Source organism: Glossina fuscipes, unplaced genomic scaffold (assembly GCF_014805625.2).
Source record: "Glossina fuscipes isolate IAEA_lab_2018 unplaced genomic scaffold, Yale_Gfus_2 28, whole genome shotgun sequence".
NCBI lineage: Eukaryota > Metazoa > Arthropoda > Insecta > Diptera > Glossinidae > Glossina > Glossina fuscipes.
This window is the reverse complement of record NW_023998423.1, coordinates 3,062,223-3,082,467: the sequence shown is the minus strand read 5'-3', so window position 1 is coordinate 3,082,467 and position 20,245 is coordinate 3,062,223. Positions and strand designations below refer to the sequence as shown.

At 35.6% G+C, this 20,245-nt stretch overlaps 4 protein-coding genes and 1 non-coding gene across 6 annotated transcripts; 2 read left to right on the top strand and 3 right to left on the bottom strand.

Annotated features, from left to right (window-relative positions):
• On the top strand, positions 1–2,887 carry LOC119636639 (N-alpha-acetyltransferase 35, NatC auxiliary subunit homolog). 2 transcript variants are annotated; one of them, XM_038032129.1, is made up of 7 exons: positions 1–97; positions 208–607; positions 682–1,234; positions 1,321–1,502; positions 1,568–2,106; positions 2,161–2,662; positions 2,723–2,887. In XM_038032129.1, the coding sequence occupies exons 1-7, from the start codon at positions 87–89 to the stop codon at positions 2,861–2,863; spliced, it is 2,328 nt and encodes a 775-aa protein (XP_037888057.1). In that variant the 5' UTR covers positions 1–86; the 3' UTR covers positions 2,864–2,887. The 2 variants fall into 2 exon arrangements, with proteins under 2 accessions (XP_037888057.1, XP_037888056.1); XM_038032128.1 differs by having other exon boundaries at positions 682–1,255; positions 2,723–2,884.
• Positions 2,888–2,907: 20 nt separating this feature from the next.
• Positions 2,908–5,354, bottom strand: LOC119636285 (programmed cell death protein 2). The gene is made up of 6 exons (XM_038031587.1): positions 5,251–5,354; positions 4,824–5,106; positions 4,665–4,759; positions 4,522–4,606; positions 3,432–3,874; positions 2,908–3,190 (listed from the first exon to the last, which is right to left on the bottom strand). Exons 2-6 carry the CDS (start codon positions 5,007–5,009, stop codon positions 2,908–2,910), a joined length of 1,092 nt encoding a protein of 363 aa, XP_037887515.1. The 5' UTR covers positions 5,010–5,106; positions 5,251–5,354.
• A 497-nt stretch (positions 5,355–5,851) lies between these two features.
• LOC119636433 (protein tamozhennic) lies at positions 5,852–10,404 on the top strand. Its single transcript, XM_038031764.1, has 6 exons — positions 5,852–6,337; positions 6,839–7,027; positions 7,111–7,310; positions 7,374–7,641; positions 7,705–8,801; positions 8,857–10,404. The coding sequence occupies exons 2-6, from the start codon at positions 6,904–6,906 to the stop codon at positions 9,760–9,762; spliced, it is 2,595 nt and encodes an 864-aa protein (XP_037887692.1). The 5' UTR covers positions 5,852–6,337; positions 6,839–6,903; the 3' UTR covers positions 9,763–10,404.
• Positions 10,405–13,622: 3,218 nt separating this feature from the next.
• On the bottom strand, positions 13,623–16,138 carry LOC119636434 (SET and MYND domain-containing protein 4). The gene is made up of 7 exons (XM_038031765.1): positions 15,724–16,138; positions 15,457–15,652; positions 15,033–15,386; positions 14,727–14,969; positions 14,301–14,636; positions 13,907–14,246; positions 13,623–13,817 (listed from the first exon to the last, which is right to left on the bottom strand). Exons 1-7 carry the CDS (start codon positions 16,037–16,039, stop codon positions 13,623–13,625), a joined length of 1,980 nt encoding a protein of 659 aa, XP_037887693.1. The 5' UTR covers positions 16,040–16,138.
• Positions 16,139–16,575: 437 nt separating this feature from the next.
• Positions 16,576–16,647, bottom strand: Trnat-ugu. Its single transcript has one exon. It is a non-coding gene; the product is annotated as a tRNA-Thr (tRNA).
• Between the last annotated feature and the right edge of the window lie 3,598 nt (positions 16,648–20,245).

The following is a 20,245-nucleotide window of genomic DNA, read 5'->3' as shown; positions in this document are numbered from 1 at the left end:
CGAAATTTTTTGGAAATTAAACTGCAGAAAGAAAAAAAAAATTGAAAATAGAAAGACTTGTACATGAAGAAAATCGCTATTTGGGAATGCATTCGGTGTAAGCACATATGTGATTACTTTTATCACACTAGAATATTAATTAGAGTATATAGTACCCGTTTAGGCAAAATAAAATATCTTTGTGCTATTTTTTCCTTTCTCTTAAAGAATTAATGAACTGGGTTTTCAAGCGGCGGCAGCCGCGGCAGCTGCTGCGGCTGTGACGTCGAATATGCACTTTGCTGCAGCTGCCGATTCGATTGAATCAGAAAATTTAGATCAGCGGCCGTTCTCGATAGAAGATTGCGGTTTTATGGATCCTGAAATGCAGCATACAATGCGAACAATAGATGATGCCAATGAATATCCCAAGTTCGGTTGGGTTGATATAACTTCTGAGTTTATGTCGGCGTGCTCGGAATTAAATTTAGGTGAATTGGCCCAAGACATGTTATTTGGTCTATTTGAGGCTATGTCAGCAATTGAAATGATGGATCCGAAAATGGACGTGGGAATGGGCTATAATCGCAACGATACGAAACCGCATACCTTTGAAACGGCAGTTGACGTAACTTATATATATATATATCTGTTCCAATAAGATGACTAGTAAAGAATTTGCTTTCTTTTTTCTGCGTTAAGGCTGGCGTTTTAAAGCTAAACAATCTCTCCTATGAGGATCTGATTGGTATCTTTGACGCGTTGTTTGCTTGTATGGTTTCTTGGCTGGAGGGTAATTCCATGGATCAAGTGCTATTCACATGTTTGTATTTACACGCGCCAGCTAAAATTGAAGACAAAGCATTGCGGTCCTTTTGCCACGCGGTACGCCATTTAATAATACACATTAAAAATATTATTATCTCAAGTAGCGTTAACGAAGAAGAGGACTTTCAATTATATGGTAATTCATCGCTGTTGGCCAACGAAGAGTCGCCGTCAGCGTCGTCAATTGGCGGACTGTTAAAAGAAAGTGAAGACGAATTGGTTAGACATAGCAAATCATCGAATCAGCCCGAAGATATAATGGCCGTTGTACATCGTTTACGTTTTATGCGTCATTTCTATCAGTCGTTGTATTTATTTGACTATGCCATGACTAATTCCGTCGATGAAGGCAATATCAATGAGATTTATAAACATTTGAATGCTTCCTTAGAGCTAATACCGCAAATCAAAAAAACCATTGAAAAAGGTACACAACCTATATCGGGCTGTAAGTAAGATAAAGAGAAAATAACCAAAGAAAGGAGAAATACGATGATTGTTTCCATATTTAAGCCGATTGTCCTAATCCAATGGGCTTCTCGCCGCGCATTCATGATCGCAGTCAGCCGCCCACGTTTCCTCGTAGTGTTAAAATGCGTGATCGCCCCTCCAGCCTAATGTTCCTAGAGGAGTTAGTGCAGCGTTTGAAATATTCATGTAAAATTATACGTATGCGTGATTACTATACTGCTTTGGTAAGCTTCTAATAATTCGGAAGCCATATTTTGTTTCTGGCGTAAATTTTTTCACGTTTTTTCAGAACTTTTTTATAGAATTCAGTCGTAAGTCGGGCCACTGCATATTATCCCGTAGCATTCTACAGGGTTTGTTCATTTCGAATAGACGTCTGATTTTTGGATCGATGCAAATTAAAGATTTTCTTTGGGATTCGGTGCGCGCTTTCAATAATCCACCTGTAATGAATCCAAAAAATGCTCTAGCTGCTGACCGTGACATTCAAGTGATGCTGGATAATTTTTTTAAATACTGCTCGAGTACTTTTACTCAATTTATACGAATTTGCGGCTTCAATCGGGCGCGTCAACGCGATAAACTGGCCCGTTTCATAGAAAGTTTTGACAGCATTCAAGTAGAGGCTGCTAGGCTCGACTCACAACTAAGTTTAATGTCCAGTGAAAAAGCGGCTGAGGGCAACGGGGCAGCCGCTACAACACTAAAGCATAGTGCGCAATTTGCTACTTGGGTTTTATATAATTGCTTTCGATCGATGATGTTATATTTGATGTCCGGTTTTGAATTGGAATTGTATGCGGTCCATGAATTTTTATATATATATTGGTAAATACTGCGTGTAACAAAATCGCTGAAATTTTATAAACTCTGAATTTGCAGGTATCCCTATGAGCTTTTGATTGGCTTCATTGTTTCTGCTTTAACTCGTACTGAGAATAATTTGTTGGTTCAAGAAGAATACGCCGATCATCAGAGCAAACTTCAGGCTGGGTCCAATAGCGGCGGTGGGTCGAGTAAAAATCGCCCAAAGAATAAACCAAAGAAGAATAAAAAGCAACAAAAACCTTATCGACAGGAGATTGTCTATTATCATGCTATGCTTAGCATGTGTGGCGGATTTTATAAGGCGATAGGTGCTTTAACCAAAGACGGTCGCATACGACAACCTATGCCAAAATTTGACAATGAAGAGATACGTTTTAATCGCCGTTTCGCTCCGTTTGCAAATCTCACCAGCCCTCCGCCGGTAGGCTATGAAGAATTTAAAACCTTTCGCGAGCATATGATGAGACCTCCATCATCAGAGATATACTCAATAGCAGCTAAACACTTCAATCAGGCCCGCAATGCTTTGGAATCAATACAAAATCCTGAACAAGAGGTTAAATTACAATATTCATAAGAAAAAATTCTTTTTTAAAATTCTTTCTCATTCCGCCAGATTCTCGATATGTTGCAAGTGGCTAAAATTAATTATGTCGTAATGAACGTTTTAGCTAAAGGGCACCAAAAGGATTTGAAACGTCAACCCGATTTTGATTTTAGTAAACATCGTCATTTTCCTATAATTAAACTTAATTAAAATAATAATAATATCCATAAATGTTTATATATATAATAGAAAATTTATTTGTTCACATTGGAACTGTGATGATTTGAACCGCAAGCAATATCAGCAATTATATCCTGTTTTATAACGAACTCTTCAGCATATCCCACAGGCAAAGGGCAACTTCTCGAACAGGTATATATGGCTAGCGTCCCCCAATCAATGCCGTCATCATTGAGATAGTTCAATAGTTGCGGCATAATTTGAAATTCAAACTTTCTCTCCCCACCGCAATACTCGCAAAGCGGTATTTCTTTCAATTGGGAAGCCACAGTTTTTTGTACATCAGTTATCCACAACCTGTAAAAATGGGAGACGTTGACGCAAACGATACAATTGATTTGGCATGAATATGAAAAATAGCTAGGTTTGGCATGAAAATGGAAAGAAAAATATTCCTAAACTTAAAATACATTGCAGCTGATTTTGGCTTAGCTTGACTTTTCAGTCAGCGATATCAACCGTTGACTCCACAAGTAGTTACAAAAATTATATAAAATAAAAAAATTTTTTGTAAATGAGATTAGGTGGTTGCACTTACGGTAAGCCATTACGTTTATAACGTATGATTTGTTCCGGTTCTTTATTACATTCCTTACGAAATTTAAAGAAGAATTTGTCGTCCATTAGCTCACTATTAGCTGCATATTTTTCCAAATCAGAATCGGGCAGGTTCTGAAATGTTAATGTTTTACAGGACTTTGACAGTTCTTCGATTGCTTTAGAAAATTTCTGCTCTTCGACAGCATGTGGCTCGGTTATGTCTTCCTCATCGTTCATAGAATCCTTTACGATCTCCCATTCATCGAATTCAACAATTGATAGCCTATCACAAGATTCGATTCCCCCGATTTTTGAGCAGACTGGTTTGTGCAGATCACGGTGCACGAAAGAACAGTAGTAGCCCTCACAGTAGTCACATTTAACTGACGATTTGCAGCCGCAAGCCAAACATAATTTATGTTCCTTAGGTAATATCGCCGGCTATGGGTATAAACATATATACAAATAAATAAAGTATAACAAGAAATAGTCGACGGATTGGTGTCTTTATAGAAGCAACAGGTCTACCGAAAATCTGTTTTTAGACTAAATCCTAATTACCGAATATCCTCCGAAACCTGTTATTGAGTTGAAAAGAGATTTTCCGCAATCGTACCCAGAAAAAGATCTTACTCAAACATAGACTTGACACTACCGTCATCGGTTAAATACGATCGCCCGGAGCATGGCTTATCGGGAAGATTGATACCACTTATTGGAAAAGTCTCGAACCATTTTCTGCACATTCCATCAGAAACTACACCTTCACCGAATACTTGCATAAATTTCTTCAATTTCCCTTGTTGGATTGCGTACAAAATATAATGGCGCAAAAGACCATTATCAGTAGCCACAGATCATGACCGCATCACACTTAATATTGACGCGAACTTCTTCGTTTTGATTCTTTTTCTAGGTTAGTATGTATACATGTAATGATAAAAAGAAAGAGCCAAATATGTGTGAAATGAATGTGTGAATACCCGCATCTTGAAACTTGTTGTGGATGAAACTGGGAGAACTTTTCGGTAGACCTAATATATCCAAAACATACGTTAGTAAAAATAGGTGCTAAAGTTACTACTTACTAAAGGTTCTCCAGTTTCAAGAGGAGGTTCAGCAGCGTAAAACTCATTTTTTAAAGGCAACTGGCTACGTAAAACTGTTACTACACTATGGAAAATCAAGAAAATGTAAGGAAACACTTTTGTTTTTATTCGTTATCACTCACCTCGCATTATTACGCACATAGCATGTTTCACTGCGGCATATGAATACATACAGCATTCTATGGAAATTATAATCATCGTCGAAAGGTACGTACAGCTGGAATCGATTTTAATTGGCCAATGTAATTAAAACTCCACAGCAAGCTTTGCAATATCTTTACCTGTAGCAAAAATGCTTTCGGCTTTTCACATTTTTTGCAAATCATTTTTTCCTGAGCTGGCAAGTCATCTAAATGTAACCAAGCTGGTTTACCGCCAACCTTGTTAGGAAAATAACGATTCGATAACCAACCGCCATCAATCTTTTCCAAAAAGCCCAACTCTATTCCTATTTCATTGGCTTCCATTGCTTTCAATGAACTCAGTGAAGGTGTAAAAATAAAAAATGCTTAGCGTGGTGTGATAGATTTACCGAGGTGGCCGCGGAGGTGGTGACTCTGATTACTGAAAATGAGGCAACAACAATGGACGCTATGTTATATTAATCAGAGTTTATTTTTTTTGGCCGATTTCTCTTAAGGTTTCAAGCTTTAATTAGTTCATTATCTACTATATTTTAAGTATATTTTAAAGCTTAAAAAACAATACCTCTCTTGATTTCTTGAAATTCATATAAATTCACGAAAGATTCTATTTCCTCCCCTTCTCAGAGCAAAATTTTCTTTTTGTCTTTGACTGTATTTCTGAGAGTAAATTTATTTGTTGTACATTAAGGCAGCAACGACTATGGACAAGCATTTATATTTATTTACATTTTGTCGAGTGAACTCTCATTACCAATATAAAGTGAACTTCATTCATTTATAGCTATCAGCTTTTATATACATTGTAATAGTGTGCAAGTAAACTTGATGATATGTAATACGAAATAACGATAAATAACGATTTTGTATTCCGTTTTTGCTGAAAAAATTATATATATAAATTTTCAAGAAGATAGATAGCGTTCAGATATATTAACAAAGTATTTCGGTTCTGATTTCTAAACGAAACGTCTCTTAAATATTCACATTTTGTTCCTTTCCCATTGTTGTGTTATGCAGTGTTGATAAAACGCTTTGATATGTAGGTTTTTTATTTTCACGAAGATATCGATGCGATAGTGTTTGTGAAATTCTTCTAAAGTAAATATTAAAAGTAAAAAAAATTTACGCAAAAAACTGCAACGTAGGAAACTGATAAAAATAAAAATTATAAAAATATTTTTGGCAAAAAAATTAGTTGTTAAATTTGTAAAAATTTAGAAATAAGACACAAAATTGGTTATATACAGACGCACAGCAACAAAAAAATTCCTTGGCATTTTGTAGTAGAACGAAGTGAAAACACGGACAAGGAAATTTTTGATAAAGGAAGGAGAAAAGCAGATCAAAGGAATTTAACTTCGGAAATTATTATTTATTTGATAAACAATCACGAAATAATTAGCAAAAAAGGGGAATAACCTGATGATATAAAAACACCAGTTATATATTCTCGAATGTATCAAAGATTTAACGAAAACTATCGACTAAACTGCAAACACCGGCGCGGCAGCCCATTCATTCATTATTCATATCTTCTTGCTCAAAATATGAAGTGAACGCCGAGCTATTAATCATTTAATTTATACTTAAAAGAAATTAGCAAAAATCGAGGCGTTCAGCAGAGAGTGTCAAGTTTGTTTTCTTAGATGGTAAGCATTGGAAAATAATTACGGCACAAATATACTCTTAAAAGATTAGTTATGTAGTCAGTTTGAATAGATGCACAAATTGTCTACGTAAACATAATTTGCGGCAAATATTTATATCTATGGGATAAACTGAAAATAATAAATAGAGCGACCTGTACTGCTGTTTTTAGCGATGAGCCTAAATAAAATATTATGAGCACCCAACATCTCAACACATAAGTACGCGACTTGCTGACCATTTGAATCATTGCCAACAATTAGCATTTAGTGTAGTATTTTAATAAAACTACTTTGCATTTAAGTACGTGTGTTGTAGCTCGCATAAAGTACACTGCAAATAAATGATGGAATTGGCGAAATAGAGTACAAAAAAAATAGTGAAAAACTAGTAGGTGAAGTACGTTTTGTCATAAAAGCCATTACGAAAGCATGAGAACATAACCGATTATACCTTTATAACTTGGGGCGATTTAATTGAGATTATGTTATTGACAATTCCAGATTTAAATCCGAAGAATATTATATACGATTTGCCATAAAAATAAAGATCGAGCTTTAGGAGGAAAATGTCAGATTTCGTATCCCGTGACCGAATAAGTAATCTTTGGGAAGAAATACTTAACAGACATTGGAGATATTTGGATGCAGAGGAAAATGTAGAAAAACTGGAACAACGTATTAAAATCGAAGGTAAGAGAGCTAGGCTGTTATTATTTTCCTTTACAATATTTTAAAAATTGCTGCAATATCGAATCTGTCTCCCCCTTTTTTAGATTGTTTTTATAGTTTCCTAAATATTGTTGAGCCTGATCGCAAATTTTTTTTACCCGAAACTTCAACTGTGCTGAGAAATTCGATTCGTGATCTTCCGAAATTCTCTATAGACAAAGCGCTCTCAGCATTTGAAGCTATTAGTCAGTATGCAAATAATTTATATACAAAACCGTGGCGAAAAGAGTTCCGTATTTTGAAGGTATTCTACGAACATGCAAGAAAAAAAAAGTAATATTTAACGATAGCAATGATGTTATTTCAGATGTATTCGGGATTTTTTCAACATGTAATTCACTCATGTCTCTTAGATGTTGAAAAATTATTCGAAGCTATGGGTTACAGTCGCGTTTCAGATGATTTGCTGATTTTAGATGGGCCAATATGTCCTGACCAAGTGGCAAATGTTTCACGTGACGCTATGGCTGCCTATGTAGAGCTTCAGATTCTTAAACAAATCTTAGGAGGTCTTAATGATTTGGGGTTAAGTTGCAGCTGGTTAGAAATTTATCGCTATCGCGAAAGTCATGTGTGTGAGTATCGAAATCTTTTCAAAATTTAAAATAAATTTCTAATAAATATATCTTTGTTCATAGGTAACGTCGCGGAGGCAATTGAGAATTTATCTTATTATCGCAATGAGGATAATTTGCCAGTTGATAATTACAGCTATATAAAACTAAAAAAATCTTCCGCAAAGCCTTCACCAATTGCTACACGACTGCGTAATCGTGGAGGGGCTTTTGCGCCTCATTTAGCAGGTGATCCTAGGCGGGTTGGACCAAACATCCATATTAATTGTTATCCCTATCCTTGCATTAACCAAAATCCAGCCACAATGTACAACAATTTACCTTGTCGTCCGTCGCTGGACATACAAAGCCCTCATACGTCTCATTATAGCGAACCCAACGCCTTAGCTACTTTGCCTCAGCATAATTCACTCGTGAATTCACTTGGCACTTGCCAAAGCGCCGTATATTATCCATATCCGCCCTCTACAAGTTTCTACGATTCGCCATATGAGTACTTGGGTTCGCCAGTCGACAACGGCTTTGCATATGCTACCGTATCACAAGCCGGATACAATGGATATAATGTTTCTGGCAATCGTTATCCTTTACCATACAATATTTCCAATCAGTTCGATAATTGTAATGCGGTTGAGCCAAATTACGCTACCATAAGGGAGAATCGTTCTCATCCGCCAGCATCAAAGGGACATTACGATTGTTCAAATAACCCAACCGCCACATGTTATACTTCGGTAAATTCCTCTGCTACAACACACAATGGTCATCACATTAGTGCTAATAATTTACAACGTCAAAGTTCTTATCCTCCAGATCAGTTGATTGATTTTGATGAAAAGAATGATCAATTCATTAATAAGCAAAATTACGCCCATCAGACCAATGATGCCATGTACGGTAAGGATCGTGTGACTGATATTAGACGTTTGGCCTGCCGGGATTTTCAAATCGGTGATGGTTACGTTCAAAATAATGCTGACTTTTCCTCTATCAATCAGCAATGCGGTCATGCTTTCCGTCAAGGAAAGTTACAGAACGATGACACATATATATACGCTTTGCCAACACCGAAGGAGAATCGCACCCCTAGGAACAACTTGACGGCCAATGATGCAAATAATCGTGAAGATAGCTACCAAATGAGAAAGAATCCAAAGCATGTAAGTGTTAAACAAATTTATTGGTATTGTTACTCATCTTTTTTTATATACAAAGGAGTGTTTTGAGTCAGATTCTACTATGAGAAGGCTTTCTCCACATAGCGGCTCTACTTCAGAACGTGACATGTCCGATTTATGCAGTGACTCAACTCGTGATGAAGCTACTAACAATGCTTGTGGCCAAGAAGGTGGAGACGAGAGAAAGCATTCCTCTCCTACCCAGTTATCCAAAAACCAGGACGGTTTTGGTTCTTTCGAATCATGGCATAATGTGTTTCAGAATTTGCAACCAAATGGTCATTCGAGAGACGCTGGCGATGGGGATGATATGTTAATGCAAAGTTTAGATTTGGATTCTCTTAATTTGGCCAACGATTCATCGACTAATACCGCCAGCACTGAAAGAAGGCGTTCTCAATACAATAGTAGCACCAATGAAAGTAAACCCATACGTTTAGCTATACAAAACGGCGATAAGGCGCGCACTCTAGAAAAGACCCATAAAACTGCGGGCAAAAAACAGGAACCTGAAACAGCGTATAAGTCAACAACTAACGACAATAAAAAAATTAAATCTGCCTTAAAGCAACCAAATAAACAAGAACATCAGGCGAACAGTAAAAATGGAAAGGTCACAACAACCACTTCAGCGGCGGCAAATAAGAAATCTAACAAATCATTTGCAGACAATAAAAGTAACGAATTGAAAAAGAATGGGAACAATAATCAGGCAACAGCCAATCAAAATCGTAAACCAATAATAATGGAGACGAAACAACAAACACCTTGTACCACTGCACCTATAACGCAAGTAATTGTTACCAGTCCACAAGAGTGGAATTGTCCGTTTTGCACGTTTCTTAATCTTAATAGTGGAAATATTTGCGAAATTTGTTTCAAAACTAAAGATTTTCATCAGGACGCCAACGTAGTGGCTCATAATGCACCAACTTGCGTTTAAAGAAATAAATAAATTAAACCGAGTGAAAATTATTATTTTTTTTTCTCTGAAAATTGAATTGTGTTACAAATAAGTTGTGTCGCTGTATCTAATCTAACCTTATGCTTCATTTTTATATGTATTTAAAAGTACCTGTGAAAGAATTGCTTCACAATTTTTTGATTTCCCGCCAAAACTATATTAAACATTAGTTAAAATAGTGAATAAATGGTTTCTTGAGTAATAATTTAAGCGAGAATGTGCCGCGCAAACAACGCACGTGCATTTCCGAGCCCAACTGACTTACATGAACAGTGATCTGGGTAAATATATCGTCATTTTGATTGTAGAAATTTTCTTAAAAGAAAAATTAAAATAAAACAAAAGGACGCAGATTTTTAAAACAAACATACACGTATACAAGTTAATAAAGAAGGCGACATGGAAATTGTGTGATAAACGACGAACGACGCCGATTGGAATCTAATAACAACATTTAAATCACTTTATAGGAAAGCAAAAGAAAAAAAAAATGCGAGTACTTTCCTCCTATAAAAGCATCGGATAAATTACCTCTCAAACAAATAATTGTATGTAAAAGAAAATGAACTAACTAATATTGATATATAAATATTTATGTATAAAAAATGTTTGTGAAAAAGATTTCTTGCCTTTCTTTTCTGTCGGTTTTTTTTTTTTTTTTAATTTCCCTTGAGATATCTCCATGCTTTGTTTTTGGCTAAATATACCGTTTATTGTGTTTAGAAAAATTTTATTAAAATGTATTTTTTTTTTTTTTTGTTGAGTTATTACAATTGCATTGATTTAAAGTAGGAATTTTTTCAATTTTATTCCTCATATAGTCAAGGCTTTCGAGTAAACGATTAAATAATTTTTGGAAAACATGTAACTAAAGTGAATACTCTATAGAGTATGAGAATCTTCGTCACTTGCACAACAAAATATGATTGGATTTTCAAAAGTTTCCAATTGCTTTTATTTTCACAAAAAAAAAATTTTTTTCCATGAAAAGAAGAAGAAAATTTATCGTAAAGAACTCTTTCAAAACGATGTCATATAAGAAAATTTTAGAAGAGATATGGGTAAAGCGTTCCTATGTAAAGCGCTTTATACATGTATTTGTGTATATACTCCACTCGAAAGCAGACGTACGTATCTATGTACATAGAATGAGAAGGTGTTTATATGTATATATAGATGATATATAGAGAGATGTGTATCCATACATAGGTGTATAAAAAAATATATATAAACACATAAACACATACATACATGTGCGTACAGCAGGCTAACGCAACTTTTCACAATTTCAGAGACAAGAGCAGTATAAAGAATAGTGGTTAGCATTAAGAGCATCACTCTAAATCTCACAGCAGAATATGGTGTTGGGCTTAAGCCTTTTCATAATCATTTTCTTTGTTTTTCGTTCCTATTGCAGCGGTATAAATGCCCTTTGTGGCATATATAATTTTTAATATAATAAATCGCGTCTCCTTGCACTTCTTTGCAATTTCGGTTCCAATGTTTGCTTTCCTCACTCCTGACCGGCTTAACATAGTACTCACGTTTTTGACATTTTAACATAGATTGGACGTTTTTAACATGGATGGCACGTTAATGCTATTAGTGAATTAATTGCATTCAGCATATGATTTCAGAGAACATTTTTCTTCTTCTTCTTTATGGGCTTTTTTGAAAGAAAAGAATAACCTAATAGAAATGTAATAAGTTTCAAGAATTAATTACATAAACATTAATTTAGGAAATTAATTATCTCATTAAACATTAATCATCGATCAGGTGTGTTTCCCAATTCCTAGATGATTGCGCATTAAAAGCAAATCCAGGAATTGATTAAGAAAAATTCGTTTAATTAAGCTTTTGATAGTGAAAAGAAAGAATTTTTTACTAAAAATAATTTTTTCTCAGCCAGCTCTGTTTTTCAAAAGAAATGACAGACAAGCAGACAAGCTTACGAAAGTTTAACTTTATGGGCGATGCTGTAGTACCTTTATGAAAACGGAAAAAATAGGCCGCGTCTACCTAATTTTAAAATGCTTCATAAGTTAATTTTTTCGAAATCTTTCGAAGGCTTTGCTCAGTGTCGAATTCGGTATGCACTTAAGCATCTTCGTCTGTTCGTCTCTCCATCTGTCGGTTTGTCCAAGTGTGCGGTATCTATGGTAAACATCTTTCCGTTCGCAGAAATGAAAATATCGCCTACAAAATTGCAATATACGTTGAAAGCGACCCAAACCGGTCAAAGAGCAGAAGTTTCCACTGGATCTAATAAAACCCAATAATACTAGAAACCTAAATGTACTTGACACGTTTTGGAGAATGTCCCGTTTGCAATGGATGGACGGACGGACGTGACTTTTACGAATCGGCTATTCGTGACGCATAAAGTGTATTTATACAGTTTCCGCTTGAAGTATTTCTCAAGTCTTAAAAGCCAATCAAGTCGTGAGTGTAATTGAAATTCATTACAGTAGCGTTTTGTTTCCACTGCGATGCATTGGGAATGCATTTCAATAATAATTACAGCAAGTATTACATTATATTCAATTCATTTAATGAGGAAATTGCGGAAAGGAAGAAAATGAAGAGTAAGCGTTTAGTGTTTTGAAGAAATTTTTATTTCAACGATTCTAAAGCTCTTGTGCGCTTTCGCATAAATTGAAATGAATTGAGAAAAAGATTCACTTGCTGCGAGAAACAGACCCCTCTTTAAAGGGGCCTTACCCTTACAAAGACAGATTATTCCTATATGAAGGTAGTTTCCGGTATGATTCGAAGGCGTCTTTTATTTTCTTAATTGCACCAAAAAAGTTACTTAAAAGGAAGCAACTGTAATGAATGAAAGATAAAAAAAAATTTATTATAACGAAATTGTATTATAATAAGTAAATAGATAGAAGACAGAAAAATCAGTTTAGGATCACTCATTACTAGCGAGTAATGGTTCTTCTTTATTTTTAATCCATAAGTAAAGTAAGTGTAAAGCAGAGAACGTGTGGTTGTTAATTTTACACAAGTGTAAGTGAAAGTAATTTTTTTTGAAAAAGTATAAAGAAAATGTTATTACGTATAATAAAAAAAAAAGTATTATTTTAAAGAGCAAAGTACACCAAAAAGTACATCTATAATTACTAAGATGTTAGTTAAAAAAAAAAAGAAAAGAAAGAAAGAAAGAAAAAAAAAACATTAAACAATGTGGAAGAGAAAAATGTGCTTTAAATATTTTATAAATCCACATATGTGGTAACCAATAATAAATCATGTTTGATTAAAACAATAAAGTTTTGTATGTTCGCTTAACAGCGAATGTTATGATTATCTATATATCGATCGGCGAAAAATGATGATAAAATTTTATGAGATTTTTCCGTTCATTTGTAAGTTCCAGAAATAAGTATCAGAAAGTGAAGTAAATGAAAGGCAAGCTAAGATTTATGGTCTATAGTATAGCTTATCATGTTCGTCTGTTCGTCCGTGGGTACTTTGCCTGTTCCCTCCTGGATTGGATGATTAGGTTAGATCTCTAAGTGAAAGTGCTATGAATTTAATATCTCCGCCTTCCTCACTGGTATTCATAATTTAATAATTTGCGAATAATTTGTGAAAGTATTTTTCAGATAGACTTTGATCAAAATTTTGAAAATATCCTACATATATATATATACAATATATATTGCATTTTCCTCAATTTTTCCCTTATCATAGGTTAGAGACGCGAGAATAGAAAAGCGTAATAATTGAAGGCGCGGTAATTGAAAGAAAGAATATTTAAAAAATTATTTTTATTTATTTATTTATTTATTTTTTTTGTATTAACATTGTCGTTTAGTAAAAAGTTGTTAATTTAAATTGTAGAAATTACCAAAGTGTAAGAGGCAATCTTTAAGATATTGTTGGCATTGACAGAAATCTGGAAAAGGCGGGGCGAGCACTTCATGCATGATCTTCAATAAATCGATAAATTTGTTTAGAGCCTTTGAGTATTCGCCAGCTTCGTAGTAATGTTTGGCCGTGCGTGTCATTGATTCTGTGTCCTGGAAAAGAGAGAAAAAAGAGAACAAAAACCCGGTCTTTCAAGTCTTGAAATCCTAAGAAAAAGATTAAAAGCTTTATCGTATAGCACCTGCATCACTTTCAGGCCCTTGAATATGTTGGTCATTTCACCGCACGTTACACATTTAACCATAAAATCATTGCAAGCGGATGATATCTCAATTATTGCATTACATTTATTCGGAGCATCGCAACGAAAACGTATAACGTCCGTCGGTAGCATGTCAAACGTGGGCCAATTCTCCAGGCAGGCATCACAAGAACAATCAAACCGGTACAGATCTCTGAGTTTTGTTTGCCTTTCTTCTCGCATTTCTTGCGTGTAAATTGGTCCGTAATTTTCGGAAATTGGTAAACCGGCTTCAATTGGTTTCACGGTATTTATGTGTATTGTGGTACCGCGGAAATATCTGAGAAGAAAAATTTGTAGTTTTTACGAGTATTCCGGAAAAGATTATACCAACCTGACTACGCCCGGATCGCAAGAGTGATTAAAAAGTGCCAAGGTCGGGTAAAGAGCGCCGCCAATAAAAGCAGTTCTCTCGCTTCCGTCTCTTTCCGATTTATGCAATTCAGCCACTTCGTGAGTATTGAATTGTAAAAATTGTAATGTACGCAGGAGCAAAGATGTAATCGTTACAAAATCTTCCGATTGGCATTGCTCATCCAGGTAACCCGACTCTTGTAGACATTTGCTAAGAAAGCGAGCCATCAGAGCATGTTGAAACCAATTGGAGGCGGTACGTGTACTTTCATGGCGAACTAAGTGAGCAACGCGAAGGTAATTGGTTTTGGGAAGTCTGTTTTAATAATTTCACAAAAAACAGGAAAACCTTTCTTAGAAGAAATGATCCAAAAAAAAAAGTACTTTTTCAATATTCTTTACTGACTTTAGGATCTCCTCTAGAGAAAGCTTTTGATCAATATTTTTCGCAATCTTAAGCAAGTTATCCTTGTCTTGGCTAGCCAAGATCCTTAATGCCATGTGACAATTGATTGAAGCTCCTGATTGCCAAATCGTTGGCAATAAACCGCATTCATATTTGTGATAAGACTTGGCAGCTCGGCTCAAGCATTTTTCCGAGCAATAAATGACATCAGCGCACGAGGGACATGTCACGGGTATGGGAGAGCTACAAATTGCCGAAAAAAATTACCCAAAAAATCCCTTTGTAGGACATAAGTGTTTTCAATACCGTATAAAGCAATGTTCGCAATGAGTTTTAGAGAATTTTTCCAGTAGCACAGCCACAAAAGGCCTTTCTATTAGAATCTCCTCGGCTACTTTTATATCGGTCGCCGCTTTAGCGAAGCGTCCTTCGTTTGCGTTTTCATCGAATTTCACTGCCGGACTTAATAATTCTTTTTCATCTCGAATAGCCAAGGAAGGCACAGACTCAGCAGTGAAACCGTTTTTCTTTTGATATTCCGCCTGTTTGGCAGTTTGCGGATCCTTTTCTAGCATTTTCATCATCGTCATCGCATCCAAATTCATTTTGGATCGTCTACCTTCATCCAACGTAGCGTCATCCATTGCGGTTAAAAATTTTCTAGAGCGAAAACCTACACATCAGCCCCATACAATCTTTATCAAAAGCATGCAAAGAAATGGAAACTTACTTGAAATAAGTTATGCTATTTGGATAATTTCTTTTGGCCAGGAAACATTTGGCTTGACGTTCATACAGCTTGTAGAGCATATCCTTCGGGTAGCCGTAATCAAGTGAACGTTTGACATCAATTAATGCTTCATCATATTTGTCCAGGTGATACAAAGCAGCCGACCGATTTGCCAATATAATGGATTTTTCGAGAACTTTTTCAAAAGATTTGATTTAAATTTATTTGTTCTAACGATTAGCCAGATGTAGCCATTGCACCGCCTACCTTTGTCTGCCGGCAAAGCTATGTAGCTTTTGCTATAGAGGATCATAGCTTCCAGCCATTGTTTTGCTTTAAAGGCCATGTTGCCTTTTTCTTTGAAATCAGCTGCCACGTCAGCGTTTTTGCCTTCATACGATCGTCGCACGTTAAGTGCGTGATCGTGTTCTTGCAGGCCCGATAAACGATTCAAATATCCGATACGTTCCAAATCATTATTACAATGTTTGATGTTTTCAACTTCAAGATCAAAGTCTTTTAAAGTATTTTTCAAATTCAAATAATAGGCCGTAAAGAATCCATCATTTCTATTTAAACTCATTTTTGTTGCTTTCTTTTTTTTCTTCTCTCTTCTTTTTTCCTTTCAGTTAACTTATGCAAGCGCAAATGAACTTTTCAGCAAAAGAACATTAGGTAGACTGCGAGGCGGTTAGAAAAAAAAAAAACTATTTTAAAATGCGCTAAACGAGCGAAGGCATAGAGACATCGAGATGGAGGAGTAATTAATTGCCGATACATGTTTCTATCGAAACGTGCAAAGAGAGCTGTTTCTCTTCAAATTATTTATAGCTGGGTATACGGGACGTTAAGCAAAGCAACATTCTTCAGAGATGCTTTCGATTAAATCATTTAATGTTTGTTTTAGATAAAATCAGGAAAAAAAAAAATACTGGCCAGGGCGCTCATCAATTTCTACTCAATTGTTTGATTACGTTTTGTGGGGGGATTAATGCAAGCAAGGAAATGGAAGAATAAGCTAGAGCTTAATATAAAAATTATTTTAAATTCTTGAAGAGTTGAGAGGTAGTTTAAGCAAAAAAAAATAAAAAAGAGAACCAGTTGTACTGGAATCCCGTGTGCCTCCTGTGAGGATTGAACTCACGACCCCTGGTTTACAAGACCAGTGCTCTACCACTGAGCTAAAGAGGCTTTTTGGCATTTGTTGCACAAACAATAACCTAAGCACATCGCGTCCCCAGCTAACAGATTGGTTTCGCTTTGTATAAAAATTCATTGTCAGTTTTCATCTTTTATTATTATTATTATTATTATTATTTTAATTTCAGACTAATGAATTGAATTCTTAGACTAAAAAAGAAGACATTGAGCACTAGCAACACAGGCTATCGGCTCTTCATCTTTTAATTTTTCCTCTTTCACATACCATTAACTGCCTAATTAGTAATTTCCAGCAATATAATGTCATTTGGCGTAAGTGGGCCGTAAGAAATGCATAGTCAGTATACGAGTGCACAGGGTCTAGATTAGATGCCTAATTACGGCGTTGTTTGTAAATTTTTTGCACAATATCGCAGATTCTATTGCATTTTTTTTATACTCCCCTCGACCGATTTAGAGTCATTTCCTAAGATGCTGCCTGACTGTCCGCCTACCTGATGTCTGTCCATGTATTCTTGCCATCAAATAGCTACTATTTCGAATAACATATATTTCGACTGAATGCTTAGAATTGGATTTTCGCAATGTCCCCGCTGTTGCCAAGTGTAGATGCTTCCTTGTGGCCTCAATTTTCTCTAGCCTTGGAAATCATCTTCCTTCTATCCATACTTTAGTGATTCGCTAGCTGAGCACTTACATTTCTTATGAACTTAAACTGAGTAGACTTTAGTCTCGTATTTTTTGTAACGCGGAAAAGCACATTGCTGAGTTCCTATGCTCCTACGTCGCTCTGTACTTCTGTCGTAATGAAGACTAAAACTTGAAAGTTTTATTTAGAAGGATCGGCTTAGATCGATGTATATGTTTTTAGGTATGTATGCACATATACGCCCAGAAGAAGAAATATATCATATATATATATATGTTAAAAAGACGAAATATATACATGTCGGGAAGGACTCTGAAATGAGAGTTCTTGATGGCTACAAACATGTCTTTCATTTATCAAGTGGTTACTTGAGAGAGATTTGCATGTCATTGAAAATCGTTTTTGGTAAGGAGGCAAATTTTCACTTCAATAGCTTTGTTAATGAGCAAAATCGGACACCACCACAAATTCAAAAGTCGTTTATCGTCAGCAATATGTCCGCATTCAATGAGTAACGATTTGTTGCGGTTTATGGTGCGAATGTCATCATTGTGCCGTCACTCGTTTTTGAAAATATTGAAGGGCAAACGGTTACAGTCAATTATGGGCGATATCGTGCCGCGCTAAAAAAGAAAGAAAGTAATAAAGTGGTGACTTTGCTGGCAGCGGCATGTTTACTTGCGTTTGACACTTCGCCACATTTACATAATTGCGGATAGACATGAACTTGGACATGGAAAACAGATTCTAATGATGGTGGATTAGAAACGTGACTGTACTCGGTGACCTTTTCAAGTGGGTACCCCATAGTGTGTCGCTCACGTACGCTCAATTTCCCATCAATAATTTAGTAGAAATTTTTGAAACAAACGCACAAACAATATGTGACGTAGATAAGATATGCATTGAATTGAACGCATTGAACGCATTGAATGCATTCATTCATTACCTTGTTATTGTACATTGCAGCAGACATAATATCTTTAGGGATGTTAAGTTAATGGGGAGATGAACGCACGAACATGTAAATAATAATAAATAACAATATTGTTTATTTAGGGTGAAGGACGACGGCGAATGCAGATCGCAGCGAGATTAGAAATCTGAGTGTATTGTTGTGGTAAGCGAAAATAACGGGGTGGTAGCGCGATGTGCGGCTACACTGTGGATTAAACAGAACACAATTCGGACCTGTTAAACATCATCGGCCGGATGAATGAGGTGCTCATAAATTTATTAACTTTAATATCTTATGTTACTTTCGTTGTCTTTTGTTGTTTGTTGCTGCTTTCTTTTCCTATTTTGCTTTTTTTCTACATTTCCTTTTTTAAAAAACACACACGCTGAACATACGCTCTCGCGTTCGCTGCTCATTAAATATATGAAATTGCTTTCCTATTATTACGAATTGTAACAAAACTTAAGGGTGACTACGCGCTATTATAACTGATAATCGTTAAAGTAAAGTAAAAGCATTTTTTTTTTTTTTTTAAATGCGTCAAAAAGAGGATGACAGCTGTGTTCGGTTGGCCTATCTACTGCTCGATTTTTAATGAGTTTGCTGTCAGTTTTCTTTTTATATTTTTTGTAACAAGTTATGTTTGATTTCATTTTTTTTTTTAATCTAAATGTTGAAATATGTTCGTCCTCTTAAGTAACATAAGTTTTCAATCAAAATTGATTTATTAGATTATATTATGCGGCATAAAAAAAGAAGGGGTAGGAATTTCTAACAAATGATTAATAGTTCAGGATGGATGATGGCTCATAAGCATATTGCGTCTGTGTTAGAACATTGATTTAACTGGGGAGGGAGTGATATGTTTTTAATATAAACAGCATTAGTTCGGCTTATGTATGTTTAAATTTCGTTAGAAAACGACTGAGAAAATATTGTTATTATTATTATCATTATGAATAGTTAATAAACCGACTTTTTAACACACTTATGTCCAAGTAGTCACCGCCTACAGTCTATTTAAGATACATAACGGTTTCTTCTTCTTCTTCTTCTTCTTCCTGCACCTACAAAAAAAAGGCAGAGAAATAATTGACTTTGCAACGCTTACCTTCACAGTCTGTAAGGGATATATACTGCCATGTGGACGTAAAAAGCACGAGCACACTTTATCCTAAGGACATTATAAAATGGATTTTAGCGAGATTTGTAAACAACAAATAAGAAAATTATATTAAGCAGTAACTCTATCTTTTACACTCGCTACCGTTGTCTGTCATGACTAAAAAAAAAAGGAAACAACTAAATTTCCGTACTCTATGACATCTCGTGGGCGTGGATGATTTTTCGATTTTCGCAAAATGAAAACGGAAATTTATATCGTGTGTTTATGGGTCGTGGTTTATGGGCTAAAAATCTAAAAAGGCTGAATGTACCCAATCGGTGAAAGAATACGCTCTTATTACAATATAATGGCGAGTCCATTTTTTTCCAGTGCTTTGCCAAATTTGAAGCAAATGTTTCTGCTGTTGCGAGCAATTAAAAAACAGGTGGACAAACGACACGGCCAAACATTTGTAGAATCAATCGGTTTTGACACTAGTCAGTAACATGTAGACTTCACATAGCCCCTGAAGCTTGTTTCTGGGTGCTGCTAGCAAACGTTTTGATAAAGGAATGAAATTTCGATATTCTGTAATATTGAGTAGACGAGGCGCATTTCTCATATTCCCATTCGCGGGCACCCATAGAATAAAAACACCAACTTTTGTCGTAGTAACTGTTGTTGCGTATAAGTAAGCGGTTCAGGTAATGTTGCAATGTGGTCGTGTCCTTTGACCGTTTTGGCTCAGTTTCAATACTATCAAGGGCTTCGAACCTTTGCGCCAAATTTGAAACCCTTGGTGAGCTTTTTGCTTATCAAAGACATTACACAGACAGACGGACGGACGTCCTTAAATCGGTTTACAATTTGATTTTGATCAAGAATGTATGTAATTTATGGGGCCTCTGAAGCGGCC